The sequence below is a fragment of the Lagopus muta genome, chromosome 2 (assembly GCF_023343835.1).
Source record: "Lagopus muta isolate bLagMut1 chromosome 2, bLagMut1 primary, whole genome shotgun sequence".
Lineage (NCBI taxonomy): Eukaryota > Metazoa > Chordata > Aves > Galliformes > Phasianidae > Lagopus > Lagopus muta.
In genome coordinates, this window is record NC_064434.1 from 70,669,429 (window position 1) to 70,684,633 (window position 15,205).

Genomic DNA, 15,205 nt, shown 5'->3' on the forward strand with positions numbered 1-15,205 from the left:
CTGTAAAAAGGATCGTTCTTCTGGGTTGGTTATTGCTCTATTACAGGAAACAAGGTAATATTTTCAGGAGAGTTACAGTATGCATTTTGTAGATCACATAGTTCACAAAAACCCTTATGGCCAGTGTCTTTATCCTCTGCTGCTTCTGTAAAACTAGAATTCTGTTTCTCCCAAATGACACAGTGTCTTCATGAAGACCTTCTCCCTGACTTGAACATTTTGAGAGCATTTATGCCTCTTTGCTGTGGTTTCTAACCTGCAGGTAATGGCCCATAATGCACTTCAGACAGAACCTCTAGCAAGAACGCACAGTTCATCTGATGCACGTGACTCCAGTGAACTCTGTGAGAAAACAAGGGGAATACGAAGGGGAAGGGAAAGTATCCTTATTTCTTCTCTGAAAGGAAAAAGTGTTTCTGACAATAAGGAGCTCTGCTTTCAGAGCTGTAACTTGACAGGCAAGCTTATTAAAGAGAAACAGCCCCTACACTCAAACACAAAAATCAATTCAAGATTATTAATTTAGATCTGTTCTAGAAATGAATTAAGAGATTACATATGTAAGAGAAACTGAGGAGTCTGCACTGCTATCAAACAAAGGTGAATGTCAAAACCCATGCTGTTTATCTCGACTGCTGAGTCACATCTAATGGTGGACGTGCCTCACCAAACACCACACCCTGGGAGCGTTTCAGCACTTCCCTTCTACCAGAGCACTGCCTTAAAAAAAGCACACACACAATGATGTGACAAGAAGTGATCTTTTCCTGCTGAACAACGTACATATATTTAAGGTTTTCACAAACATTTGGCCAAAAATTGTACATCATAGTACTTCCCAAGTCACAAACACTACATTAACCATTCTTACAGGATATGCTTTACAAGGACACATGATTTCAACAGCTACCTCTCACTTTCCTGCACCCCCTCAGAAGAAGTGTTGGACCCTTGAAGCCTTTGACTGTAACTTCAGTCTCTGCAATCTTGCAACCAGACTTCCTCATTTTCCAGGAGCTCAAAAAAACCATTTAGTTCACATATGCAATGTACAGTGTTTTCACTAACTGCTTTCACACTCTGTTCATAAGAACTGTTCATTTATTTCACACCACAGAGGTGGTACTTTCTGGATTTACTCGCATCAATCTTGAAGCATTTCTCAGATCCTGTAGCTGCTTGGCTGGCTTTCCAACTCCCTCCTCAAATCTTTTTTCCACAACAGGAAGGACAGTTTCATAAAGGAAGGATGCATTCTGCCTAATGAATGCTTTCTTCTCAGGGTCCTGTTCGCACCGTAAACTGTAATCAACATGCTGGACAGCCACTAGGATGATTTCCACAAGGCTCTCCAGAAGAACCATGTGCAACTCTGGAAAGTAAAGCTTTAATGCTTCCTCCAAGAAGGCCATAGTCTGCTTAGTGAAAGCTACTACAGTATAGCTAAGGTTGACCCAGCAGTCATCACCAGTGTATTGGTCAAAATTGCCTACGCCGCAGCTCTTCATCTCCTCCCTGAGTTTCCCCAGAGCCTCTGGAGTCATGAGGTTCATCCTCCTCCACATCTCCTCAGAGTTGCGGTGCTTGGTGGCCTCGATGATGATATCCTTGTAGCTCTGCAAAGCACCTTTGATATCCTTTACCAGAAGGGCATGAATGATGAAGGTGAGATCCAGTCCAATGTCGCTGAGCTGCTTGCAGTGCTCTTTAGCTACCTTGGGTATGAAGGAAAAACAAAGTGTTATTTGATAAATTGGGTAAACATAGAGAATATAAAGGGGTCACAGTTCACTTACTTCTGCCTTGAGAAACTCCTTATTACTGAGAAATCAAAAATCAAAGGACAAGCCATGGTTGCCAAGAACACCGGACAACTACATTGTAATCTTTTTCTTCCCCCATAACTTGAGAAAATTGGTTACATAAAAAATTAAGGAAGCGTAGTCAGGTTTGGAAAAGCAAAAATAAGTCTTCAAAATACTCACTGTTCAGATGAGATTATACAAATTTTAGGATTTCCAATTAAAAGCAAATTAAGGAAGAACATATTCTGCATTTCTGATAAGGGCAGGTTTTTTTCACTGTGCATTTTCATCTTAATGTTTTGTCTGTTAAATTTAAAAAACAAACCAACCCCAAATGAAGATGAGCAGTTTAATGAAGGAAACTCTTCCAGAGTTGCACCCAGTCAACAACTACACTAGAATAAGAAATTAAGACCTGCAAGCTTTGTTCAGGCCATCATGGCACACCTCCCTCCTTGGGCACTCTTACCTTCACGCACTCCGCTGCAGTTGATAAGCTCTCTTTACTGTCAAACACTTGTTTGCTAAAGGCATCTACAAACATCCTCATGGAAGAGCGGGCCCACACAACGAAGGCAGAGTAGCAGCCATTGTTGCCAGCAAAGTCCGTCTCAAACTCTCTGGCCGTCTCTAGAAGGCTGGTGAAAAAGACGTGGCAGAGTTTGTGGATGTAGAGCAGCGTGGCACCTTCAATGCGCAGCTGTCGGATGGCCGTGTGCACCGCGGCCGCCCGGTTCTTCAGGAAGAGCTCACACGCCTTGGTGGACTGGCCCAAGCGAATGAGCTGGGACACGGCTCGGCGCGTGGCTCGTGGCCCTCCTCGCAGCGAGCGGTCCGGAGACAGCTCAAAGACCAGCACGTCAGTAAGCTGCCGGACCCGCTCATCCACCTTGGCCCGCAGCTCCTTCACGGGCTGGCTCGCAGGCTTGTCTCCCAAGTACTCGTTGAGTTTATCGAGCAGGTCCACAGCCCCTTCAAAGTCCCGCTGAGCGATGCAGACGTCCAGGTCCTCCGGCAGCTCCTGGATCCACTCAAGCGAGAGGTCGACCGTCTCCTCCTCAGCAGAGGGCTCTTCCTCCTCCTCCTCATCCTCGTCCTCCTCGAAGGGGTTGGTGGACTCAGGAGGTGTTGGGGCGGGCCGGGGCAGGGCCTCCTGCTCCAGGCGTCGCTTCTCACTGAGGGCCCGGTTGCGCTTGGTCTCCTCCAGCACCTCCAGCCACTCCTTCTTGATCTTAGCGTTCTCGGCCTGGAAGATGCGGCTCTCGGGGAACATGAGCAGCTTGAACATGTCCTTCATGGGCGGGTTGTCCTTGACGTTAATCACGGCCAACCCTTCCAGGGGGTACAGGGCGTCGTAGCGGTAGGCGCCGCGGCGGTTGGGCAGGGCGGTGGCCACCAGCAGGCAGTCGTTCATCAGGAAGGCGTGCACCCGCTGGATCTGCGCCATGTGGTCGGCGTCGTACTCCAGCAGGTCGCCGTTGTACACCAGGTACTTGCCGGGGCTCTCGGGCAGCAGGTCGCGGCAGCCCTCCACCTTCTCCAGCAGGGTGGTGAGCGTCCGCTGCCGGCCCTCCTCGCTGGCCGCAGCCTCCTTAGCCGACAGTGGCAGGAAGGGGTCGGCGGCGGCGGCGCGGCGGGCGCCCAGGGCGGGGTCGTCGCGGTCGGCTTGCAGGAGTAGGGCCTGTGTGACGGCCTCCATGATGCCCTTCTGCTCGGTGAGGATGTGGCTGAGCTGGTACATCTCGCTCTCCAGGTAGCTGATCTCCCGCGCCGTCTCGATGAACTGCCGGTAGTTCTGGTAGACGTTGCGCTTCAGGCTCTGCGCCGTCTCCTCTTGGAGCGCCTGGATGCGCTGCCGGTGCTCCTGCAGATCCCGGTCGCCGTCCGACTGCTGCGACAGCTGCTTCACGTACTCCGCCGCCGCGAAGCCCCCCGACTCCAGTTGCCGCCGCAGCCGGCTCCCCCCGCCGCCGCCGCCGCCGCCCTCCCCGAGCGCCAGCGCCATGGTCAGCACCCGCCGCCGCTGCTAGGGAAACCTCGACTGCGCTTGCGCACGGAGCCCCGGACGCCTCTCGAGACGGCTTTGCTGCCTCCCTTACGCAGGCGCAGCCGCTCTGCCGGAGAGCAGCGTAAGAGAAGCGGCGATCGGGGAGGAGCGCAGCGCACAACGCACGCGCCGGAGGAGGCGCAGTTCGTACGTAAGCGCCCGGTGAGGCGTGCGCATGCGCATGCGCAATTGGACTGAGCTAGCCGTTGGAATGTGTCGCGCAAAGCGCATCGTAACAGTGGTCCGAATGTTGACAGTGGTTAGCATGGAGCGGGAGCAGCAGGAGGAGGACGATTATAACTTTGCGCTGGCGCTGCAGGTCCGGGAGATGTGGGAGGAGGACGGCGAGGCGTCAGCGGCGGCGTGTATAGAGACCCCGCCGGACCCCGCTTCCCTCAGCCCGCTGTCGGTGGTGGATGAAGCCTGGGAGCTGCTGGACCCCAACCCCGACGTGCGAGCCCTCTTCGTGCAGTTCAACGAGGCGTTCTTCTGGGGACAGCTGTCGGCCGTGGAGGTGTCCTGGAGCCCGCGCATGACTCTGTACGGCCGGGAGGGGGAAGAGGGAAGAGGGGAGAGAGGAGGGGGGAGGCGGGGCTGGGAGCCCGCAGGTGCCGCTGCTGGGGTTGTGCCCCCTCCTCTGCTGCTGGGGCTCCTCGGGCACCCGAGAGGGTGTCGAGCTGTCAATTCTCAGCTGGCTTCGCGTATTGTAAAAGCGTGTCGCTGTCACTGTTTTGTTCTCGGGTCTCTTTCAGCTGCGCCGGGGTGTGTAAATATGAAGGAAACGGTGGGATGTGTTCTATTCGTCTGAGTGAGCCGCTTCTGAAGTTAAGGCCAAGGAAGGATCTGGTTGAGGTACCTGAGGGCTGCTGGTATATTCAGACATGAAATAGATGGCGCCTCGCCTCCTACATCTAATGTTTCATAGGAGTTTGTGCGTATGGTGACTCAGATTATGAAATAGTGGGGATGCTCAAGTTTGCTTGATGAGCAGATGCTGTAATTTCAACTTTCTTACATGTAGCTCTCTGGTTGTGGACGGGGTGATCTCTTTAAAAGTCTGACAAGCTTCAAGATTGTTTCTTTTCACAGTATCACTCAGTATTGCACATGAGTAGAATTAATGAGCACACATAGAATAACCGTTGTGGAATGTCACTCAGTATTATATAGAAGCAGAGTTAATGACGTCACAGTAGAATAACTGCTGTGCTTTTATGACTCAAGCGCAACAGATGAATGTATGAAAATTAGATCAGTGCCAAGATGAATGAAAAAGATTAAAATATTTCCAGCTTAGTTTGTAAATTACGTGTAATGCCCTTCAATTAATAATGATTTTTATTGTTTCAGACACTGTTGCACGAAATGATCCATGCCCTGCTTTTTGTTACTAACAATGACAGAGATCGTGACTCTCATGGGCCAGAGTTCCGCAAACACATGCGTCGCATTAATCGTTTGACTGGAGCCAACATCACAGTAAGCACAGTCCACTTCATGTAATATATATGGTCATAATTTGTTACCACAATTTTTCAATACTCTGAGTGTGGTACAAATAATGCACTTGTTTTTTTTCAAGCACTCTGTAGTTGGCACAAACACAAATTTGCAGCCACCTCTGACAATTCTGTAGGTGTTTTGCTGGGAGGGGAGAGGGGTGTTGGAGGGAATAAGTTGAAGGTGTGCTGTAACTGTCACGTGTAACCTCTGTAAGAATTTTCATTTAACACTGGTTTAAAATTTGCAACAATTTGTGAATTCAGGGTCAGAATAACTCTGTGGTAACAATAATATTTGGGGAATAGCAGCCTGTTTTAGTTGAGATCAGTAGAGCCTGATGAGTTCATGATATTTTAAGATTTGTGTACATGATAAGATTTTAATTAACATAATAGCCAGAGGAAGAATATAATGCTAGTATTGTGTACATTTGAAATAGGTTTTATTGCAGCTGATGTAAGGCAGCCAGGATATCACTGTGTCATGTCTTTTTTAAAGCTGTGTTTTAATTGCATTTAAATGTTCATCAAATTTTGCCCAGATTCAACTATTTTAACTGATAGCATAGAAATGATGACAGTAAGGTATCTTTGGGATTAAAATGTAAAACCAGAATGTGGGGAGCAGGGAGAACTTGTTTGTCACAATAGTAGAATAAAGTTTTATCAAAGAGGTGCAGTAAACTTGGAAGGGTGTTTCAAAACACAGAGCACGTGCCAGAATCCTTAGGAGAATAAACTGTTTATTTTGCAAGGAAGGCACTTGAAGAAGGACTTTGTGCTATGTCTATTCCATTAGCAGCTAAGCTCTGTTTCCTTCTTGGTACCTTACAGGCCTGCAGGAGGACTTCACCTTTGACCTGTATTATGAAAGAATGTGGTGGTCATGGTGTATGAGTGTGTATGAGAAGTTTGTAGAAATAGCAACGACTAAAATAAGAATTCTTCTCAGTGACTGGAGCTTGTTATATTTTTGTTACAACCTAGATCTATCATAATTTTCATGATGAGGTGGATTCGTACCGCCAGCACTGGTGGCGATGCAATGGCCCCTGTCAGTATATAGAACCTTACTTTGGGTATGTGAAACGTTCAATAAATAGAGCACCCTCTGCACGAGACTTGTGGTGGGCTGAGCATCAAGAGAGTTGTGGAGGTACATTCACAAAAGTGAAAGAACCTGAGAACTTCTCTAAAAAGCGCAAGCAGAGAACCGACACAGAAAAACTTCAGAATTCCAAGTCGAGTAAGAAAGGTATTTAAAATTATTTCTTCATTTTCCCAACTGTTCTTATAAGCAGTCCCTTGAGCAAATATCATTATGTGAGATTTACGTTAGACATTACTATTACGTAGAAAAGAACAGGGCCCATCTTGTTCATTTCTAGGTTTTTCAACTTAATTGTTCTCAAATTTTATTTTGCTGCATTGTTTTCAAGCTGCAGATTTTTTCATATAAGCCCATGGTTTATATATAAAAACGATGCTAGTTTTTGTGTTTTCTTCTTTGCAGTCCATGTGCATGTGGATGATAAGGAAGATAAGATAGATCCAAAGCCTTTTAGTGGGAATGGGTATCGACTTGGAGGAGCAGACAGTGGACTCCCAGAAAAAAGCTTAACATTCAGCAGCAATGTTACAGATAGTGAAAGATCTGATTCACAGCATCGTTCAGCAACAAGCGCAATACCAATTCCTAAAAATGAGATAAAATTTGAAGAATCACCCTGTCATAATACCTACTTTCCTCTCTTTACTGGTGATGCAAGTGAGGAAATGAACTTAGCTTCAAAGGAGGACTTCCCTGAGCTCTCTGTTGCTAATACCAAAGCATACAAGAATGTTAATGGATCACCTGTTAAAGTTGCTGATGTTGTGGAAGAAAACTCAAAAAAAGGTTCTGCAAAAGGCAAGAGGGCTTCGTCACCGTGCTATCACAGGTCACCAAAACAAGTTTGTCTTCAGCAGACTGCAGCAGATGAGACTCCATCCGATGAGAAGAAAAGTTTGGAAAGTACAGTGCAGCAGTGGCCAAGAGAGGAGGACAAAATTACCTTTGAAAGCTATTTCATAAAAAAGACGACTGATGCGGCTTCAAGCAGAAATACACCTCTGAAAACGGAAGCTGAATCTGCAGTGTGCTCTCCAAGATCCAGCACTGCTGAAAGGCAGGAAAAAAATGTCACTTGTCCTGTATGCCAGACTCAGGTTTTGGAGTCTAAGATAAATGAGCACCTCGATTCTTGTCTTACTCGCTCAGAGGAATCCTTCATCTGGAGCACTGTCAGGAAGAGAAAAGAAAAATAAAACTGCAGACTTTTAAGGCAGCTCTTAAAATGGAGACGTTCTAAATCCTGCTAATTTATCTTTGTTCCTTGGACTGTAATGTATTGGTATTAATGTATTTTTGGCTGTTCTTAAAGTTAACTACCCATAAGAGAAAAGAATTACTCTCCTTGTTGCACTGAAGTTAAACAGCAGGTATCTTTAGAATAGCAAGTATTTTGTTTAAGCCATCATTACACATTCAGGTAGTAGTTATTTCCTGTAGATAAGATAATCTGAAGGGCTTTCATTGAAGGTGGGAGAAGCATAGGCACCACAAACGTAGCTAACAATCCATTTTAAGCTTGGGATTGTGGAACAGGAAAAGGGAAACTCTAGAAGTTCAGTAAAGATGCTAAGAAATCAAAGCATGTTTGGAAGATGAGAGGGCTCTAAGCTTAAGGGCTCAATTTAAAAGGAATTAAAGTGAGCTTTGTTTTCAAAAGGATTTGAAAGTTAGCCGTGCTGTTAAAAGGGTGAGCAAATGCAGGCTAACGATTCTCAATATTCTATGTGCCTTTTGGCCAGGGGTCCCAGCTAGGCCTTCTAGCTACTTTTCTTTGATGTTTTGCACAAACTCAGTGAGAGTTCACTATTTCTGATGATGCAGTTATTAAGTATGTGAGTAACTGCCCTGCATTATATTGATAAGTAAAAGTTATGAGCAGTGGTAGCAGTGCTGCTAAAAACTGTTATTAGCCATGTTTTAAAAGCTTCCTTCTACTCCACTGAAAGTATTTAACTGATTAAACAATTTTTAGCTTGATTACTTAGGTATAAAACTGGTTATAAATATTTTTGCTAAAAAAAGAAATGTATTTTCTCATATGGCATTACTACAACAACTTTAAATGGCTATCTTAGTTGTAGATGCACATATGTTTGCCTTTATTTATAGTTCTTTTCTAAGACTAGGAAATAAGCTGATAGGGAATAGAGGTTAGTAAATGACATGTTTGCTCCTTTAAAATACTGTTGTATTTTAAAATGTTGACACTGAGGATGTTTAAAGTGGATCTGATTGTTCTTAAATGTTCTAAATAAACTGGTTCTGAATTCTACACTTTCGTTAAGCCTGGTTTTCTCATGGCAGTCATACATTAGTCATCAGTGCTCATGTTTATGTTTCCAGTGGCAGTCTAGTTTAAAATACCCTTTCTGTATCAACACTTTTCCATCTTACATTTCCCTCCAAAAGCACATACTACCAAATACGTGTTTATTGACCTCTGCCATCTCTGTTGTGTGTTTAATACAGTTTTACTTACAGTTATATTTCTTTGGATCCCTCCCCTTGATTTTCCTCTTCCCTAGGCTGATCAGTTCCAGCTCTCTCAGCCTTTCCTTATAAGGGAGATGCTCTAGGCATCACCTTAGTGCCACTCTGCTGGACATTCTCCAGTAGTCTCCTGTCTTTCGTGAACTGGGGAGCCCAGAACTGGACACGGGGCTCCAGCTAGCTGTGAACTCATCAGGGCAGAGCAGAGTGAGAGGATCACCTCCCTCAACCTGCTGGTTATGCTCTTTGTAATGCACCCTAGGATACCAGCATACTGAAGGGTAGCAGGAACAAAAGGATAGGTTTCTGAGAAAAAGGGTAATAGACATCTCCCCTGAATAACTGGAGCAGTTCGTGGTAACCACGAGGTGATGCAGCATGTCTTTGCTGCAGAATGTTAAGAAACTGTGACCACAGCTGTGTGCATCACGTCTTCTGGAGGCAGTCATCCCTCAGCAAGGTGCCTGCACATCTGCTGTGCCATTTGGCCAACCTGCATTGAGTGGCCACTGCGAGGTCACTTCTGAACTGAATTCCTCTGCAAGTGTACATTTATAGCTGCCTGACACAGTCATGCCTGACAGCTGTTTTCCATCAGCTGTTTTTCACACCACTCATTGATTTTTCGCTCTAAATTCCACAGGTTCTGACTTAATCTGAACTATTATAGTCTCTTTGAAGTCCGAGGATTATGAAAACAGTTGTTTGTAAGTTAAATCAAACATTCTACTTGCATTTACCCTTACAATGTGATTTACAGGTAGGGTGTCCAGGGGAGCATCTTGCATTCAGTATGTTGTGTGCTTGTACGTGTTATAAACAAAACCACCAGGCGAGGGACCTTTTGGGATTCTCCAGTACGCCGTTAGATGGCGCTCCTTACACTTAAGGAATGCTTATTTCTCCCTTAAGCTGTGCAGGGGAAGGGAAGGAGTGGAATTGGTAGGGCCTTATCCTGCCTCCACCAGCACTCCAGGCTGAGGGCAGAGCCACTGCCGAGGTGGAGGAAGAATAGGGATAGGAGGGAGGAAGGGAGGTCTGGAACCAAGTGAGATCTGAGAAGCAAGATCTTCAACTCGCTTTCCTTGGAGTGTTTGGCATCTCTGCAGGAGGGACTTGGAAGATGACACAAGAGCTCCTTTTTCTAGCTCAGGGTTCAGCGAATAACAACAAAGGTGTCCTTTCATAGTGCACATGTACCATGCCTATTGCATCCATTGCAATGAAGAGTCTGATTTTGTCATAATTTGGCATTAGCCCAGGTAAGGGAAGGAAAGCAGAGCTGTAAGGAGCCAGAGAGGCTTATAAAGCAGAAAATGCTTCTCCTGCTCCTTTTTCTAAGCCTGGGAGGTGTGACAAGCTCAGGAAAGGGGTAATGTACTGCAAGTGTGAAAGATTAAAAAAATAAAAGTAAAAAAAGAAATAGTCCATGGCCTTAATCCCTTGTTTCCTTTTTAGCTTCTGCCAGGCCAGGCTGTTTAAGACTAGATTAAGTCACTAAGAAGGTGCAGCAGCTTGGCCTGAATACCTCACCCTGTCCCAACCATCCCTTATCGTTGGCACCATCTCAGTTGCTTTTTTGTCCTGGTCTGAGAGCCTAACCTTGTATGCTGGGCAACATAGAATGGATAAAGGAGCAAGAAGCAACAAGCTGAATATTTGGCTCCCCTATTGCCCAGTTTGGAAGCAATGAGTACTTCTTTCTTTAAATGGCATCAACCTTTGGGCCTCCACTTGTGTACTCACTGCACCTGCCTTCTCCTTACAGGTCTGTCAGAAGATGCATAGAAAGCTGGGGTTCAAATGAAGGCTAGATATCCCACTGTGGTATCTTAGCTATAGGAATAGGGTTTAGTTGGGGGTCTTTCTTAATTCAGCAAGTCACCAATAGGCGGAGCAGCTACAGGTCCTCCCTGACGCTGTTTCTTACTACCCTTACCTTCCTGCTTTGTTTCCTTCTCTCATGACACCATCATCCAGGCCATGCATCAGAGGCTTCAGGAGGAGACGGAAAGCACCACGGCAGAAAACAAGGTAAAGGGAGGCTCTGCCCAGCCAAGGCTGGTGGAGGAGCAGGCAGCTGGGTCACTGCTTCTCACTGCCCAACCCTGGGAAGCTGGGTTTATTGGTGCTGCAGATGATTCGGATGTAATTAATTTTGAATGTACCTGTGAGAGATTTAGAAGGCAGGAAAAGCACCTGATGGTAGGAGGTGAGAGGTATTTCAGGCACTGTAAAACCCCAAAGGACTACTTGAGCTATCTGGCAATGTTTCCCTGGCAATTTCACGTAGTTAAGAGGACATCACCCAAGAAATTTTACTGCCAATGTTTGAGCAGGCCCTGGGTTCCTGAAGTGCGTTTTTGTCAAAACAGACACATAAAATGTAGTCATAGAATCTTTAAAGTTGGAAAAGACTACTAAAATCATCTAGTCCATCCATCAGCCCATCCCCACCATGCCCACTAAATGAAGTCTCTCAGTGCCACAGCCACACATTTCCTGAACACCTCCAGGGATGGTGACCCCATCACTTCCCTGGGCATCCTGTGCCACTGCCTCACTGCTCTTTCTGAGAAGAAATGTTTCCTAATATCCAACCTGAACTTCCCATGGCACAACTCAAGGCCGATACCTGTCATCCCAAAGCATTCCAAACAGTAAGTGATGGTGTGATTCGGAGCATTTTTGGAAGATGTTTTGGACACCGTCATTCCCTAGAAAGAATGAGGAGACCTGAGATTAGAGAAGAATGTCTAAAATTCCCCTAGTCCAGGCTTTCTTGTAACCCTTTTTTAGGCAGAGCTCTCCTATGCTAAATGAAACTGCAGGGACTGAGTCACTCATAGAGTCGTGGTCAGTCCATGTCCAACCTGGAGCAGATCCCAAGAGAGATGCTGCCTGGTTTCCTCAGGAAGGGCGGAGGAGTGGAGGTCTCTGCTGCTGGGCAAGTGTCTTTGGCATTGGGTTGTTATACAATGCCCAGCCCCTTAGTTTTTGCGTTTCTCTGCTCCTCCATCCCATCCCTGGTGGATTTTCTGCTGCAGGTGACATTGACAGAGCAAGGTAAAGCTGCCTCACCTTATCTAAACAACAGCTTCCGCTATCATCAAGTACCAACAGCACAACCGAGAAGCATGTCCTTTGGCCGCTGGAAGCTGAAGCAGATCAGGCTCCTTTGGGCTACTGACAACGCTAGGGGGACCCAGCTGCTCGCTGTTGCTCCCCCCCAGCTCTGCACGAGGTTTCCGAGGTACTTCTGCATTCCAGCTACATGCGATGCAGATAACAGCTCATGTGAGCAAGTTTGCTGAGTCATGAATGAAAATGATCGGGCTGGGAAAAAAAGCCCAGCACTTTGTACTTCCATGGCCTCGTGTGAAGTCTAATTTTTACTGTAAAATAGATTTCCTCACTGGGAATTTCATACCAGAATTTGTTCTAAATAGAACAAAAATTCAGGTCCAAATAGTTAATTGACTCTAGTTTGGTCTTGTTCATTAAAACTTGACTGTGCAGAACACATGCCCATCATTATCTTGTAGCTGGGGAAAGGAGGACTGAAGGGAAATACGCCTTACGTAGCAGCTGAAACCTTACCATCAGCATATCATCTCTGCTGGAAGGAATGGTGTCCCCTAGACTCTCATCTCAGAAAACAGATCTAATTATTACACACGACCCTGAGTCCTTTTACCAAATATTAGCAGTGTTTTGAACCACACTGTCCTCGGAGAAATGAAAGGTAACACACGGGACTTGTGCTAGTTTTGATCTTTGTTTGTTTGGCCCTTTGTACGATCCTTGCTGTCTTTAGGTACTGAAATACTGACTCACAATGCAACTTACTGTTCAGCCACATGAAGACAGTAGTTCTGGGCTCATGGCTAAAACAGCTGGTCATCCTTCCCAGCATTTATCACCACTGAGTAGGTTAGAAGATCTCCTGAAGAACACGCAAGCTACTGCCAATAGAAATGTAATCCCAAGCTGTTCTTTTAATAAGAGGGAAAAGCTCCCCAAAGTCCACATCTGGAAGGCAGACAAGGAAACAGCTCAAGTAGAATGTTCAGACCTCTTATCTTCAGACATAAAAGTATGATGTTTCGCAACAGCACCCATGAAGAGAAAGGCAGATGGGATGAATCAGCAATTGCCTTTCCTGAGGCAAACATGCAGCATATCCTCTTCTCTTGTTTGTCTCCCATGGAGACACCTATAACATTTTTGCGTGGTTATGTTCTATGTTCCCCACACCCATCCCATACATTTTATTTTGGTCTCATACTTCAGTTCTCTTCCTGCCCTGCTTTCCCATTTCTAATTCAACCCTTCCTTCCTCCCTGTCCTGCTATGGACTTGAGTTGGTGATCTGCACCTCATCTGCTCCTTCCATTTTTAGAGCCAACTCTGAGTACCGATTCCCACAAGGGAGTTCTGGGCTTGTGCCTATCTTTGCTCAGGAAGCAATACATGTGCTGTATATTCACTCCTCTTCAAAGTTACGGGGAAAAGCATGATGGAACTGAGTAAATGGCAGCAAAAGTCAACAAGGTGAATCCTCTAGAACTGGCTTTGTCCGGTACAGCAGAGGACCTTGAACCTGCTTCTGATAGCTGCCCCCCCCCTCCCACCAGGCAGGGGCATGAGTTCAGAAGGGCACATACCTCACGGCCAGCAGACCTTCTGCACTGATGTAAGGCCTCAAACGGGCTTTGATGCATTTGCAGCAATCACTCACATTCAAGCTTTATTCACGTTCCCCAAAAAAGGCTAAATAATATTTTGTATGAAAGCCCCAAGTTTCTGCAGATCCACACCCACCCCCAGAAAAGCAGACGAGAGCCAAACCCAAGCGAGTCCCAGGAAGTTCTTCAAAGTCTTGGCCGCTGAGTACTCACTCCCACTGTGCATTTGCAAGTGCACGCAGCCATCTGCATGCCTACAGGCAAAGTACACATGCTAGTTTCTGGTTTCTCAGATTTGAGTTTGCCTTTGACATTTAGCAATCTCCCCTCTTCTTCAAAGCATTCAGGAGGCACTGAAGTGGTACTTCCCAGTCCGATTGTACTTATCAGTGTGACTTAAGAGATTTGGTCCTTCCACCCCTGACCTCAAGGCGGTCAGCACGTCCAGATGTTTTGCATAAGATATTTGCCTCCAGCACTCGGGCTGTCAGCTCGCTTCCTGTCAGATTTGCAAGTGGCTTTCTTTTGAGCAACAGCCAAAAAAGACTTCACTGTTCCTTGGTGCAGCATTTGACTTTGCTACACAAAATGATTTCTCCGCACGTTGTGCTCAACGATATGATTATAAAAAATCACATCTGTCCAGGATGGCTGTGAGCACTACAAGTCTCCTTCCTCATTTAACACAAAAGGAAGACAGGGAAAGATTTCAAGAGAACATAAGTCCATATCAGGACCAGCTAGTGCTGCTGTACTTAGGCTTGAGCCTAGTGCCCTGACAGAAACCATCGCCGCAGAGCAGAGGAGAGACCAGCAGGTATCCATGTGTGACAGAAGGTGCACTAAGGCTGGCAGAATCACCCAGCGGCCCAAGGAACTCCCACTGAACCAGCACAAGACAGACAATCAAACAAGCTGGAGCAATGGCAGAAGCACAGTCACTGTGATGCTTCTTCGATTACTGGACAGCCATTTTGAGGCCCAATGAGGAAGCATAGAAAATTTTTGTGGGCTGGCCTCTGTAAACTCTATCGCTCTTCTACCATTTCAAAAGTGCTCGAAATTCATTAGGGACCATGTAAAACTGAAGAGTTCCCCATAAACCTTGCCATCTCACAAGGCCAAAAATGTACAAGTCTATAGGGCCCAATGACATGCATCACAGGGTCCTGAAGGAAATGTTTGATATGGTCACCAAGCCACTCTTCATCATATTTGAGAAGTCATGGCTGTTAGACAAAGTCCCCAGTGATTGGAAAGAGACATCACTCTTGTTTCTAAGAGAGGTGAACACAGAGAACTACAGGCCAGTAAGCCTCACCTCTGTGTCTAGGAAGGAGCAGATCCTTCTAGAGGAAATGTTAAGGCACACACAAGATGGGGAAGTGACCGAGACAATTAGTATGGTTTCACCAAAGGCAGATCAGTAGCCTTCGATGATGGAACGATGACCTCAGTGGACAAGGGCAACTGCTGTCACGTGCCTGCGCTTGTGCAAGGCATATGACGTGGTCCCACACCACATCATTATCTCTAAATTGGAGAGAAAGGGATTCAAA

The 15,205-nt window shown here is 46.1% G+C and overlaps 2 protein-coding genes across 2 annotated transcripts; one reads left to right on the forward strand and one right to left on the reverse strand.

Annotated features, from left to right (window-relative positions):
* Positions 1-747: 747 nt before the first annotated feature.
* Positions 748-3,950, reverse strand: EXOC8 (exocyst complex component 8). The gene is made up of 2 exons (XM_048936389.1): positions 2,275-3,950; positions 748-1,715 (listed from the first exon to the last, which is right to left on the reverse strand). Exons 1-2 carry the CDS (start codon positions 3,808-3,810, stop codon positions 1,107-1,109), a joined length of 2,145 nt encoding a protein of 714 aa, XP_048792346.1. The 5' UTR covers positions 3,811-3,950; the 3' UTR covers positions 748-1,106.
* SPRTN (SprT-like N-terminal domain) lies at positions 3,906-8,740 on the forward strand. The gene is made up of 5 exons (XM_048936390.1): positions 3,906-4,392; positions 4,605-4,704; positions 5,203-5,331; positions 6,342-6,609; positions 6,868-8,740. Exons 1-5 carry the CDS (start codon positions 4,028-4,030, stop codon positions 7,659-7,661), a joined length of 1,656 nt encoding a protein of 551 aa, XP_048792347.1. The 5' UTR covers positions 3,906-4,027; the 3' UTR covers positions 7,662-8,740.
* The last annotated feature ends 6,465 nt before the right edge of the window (positions 8,741-15,205 follow it).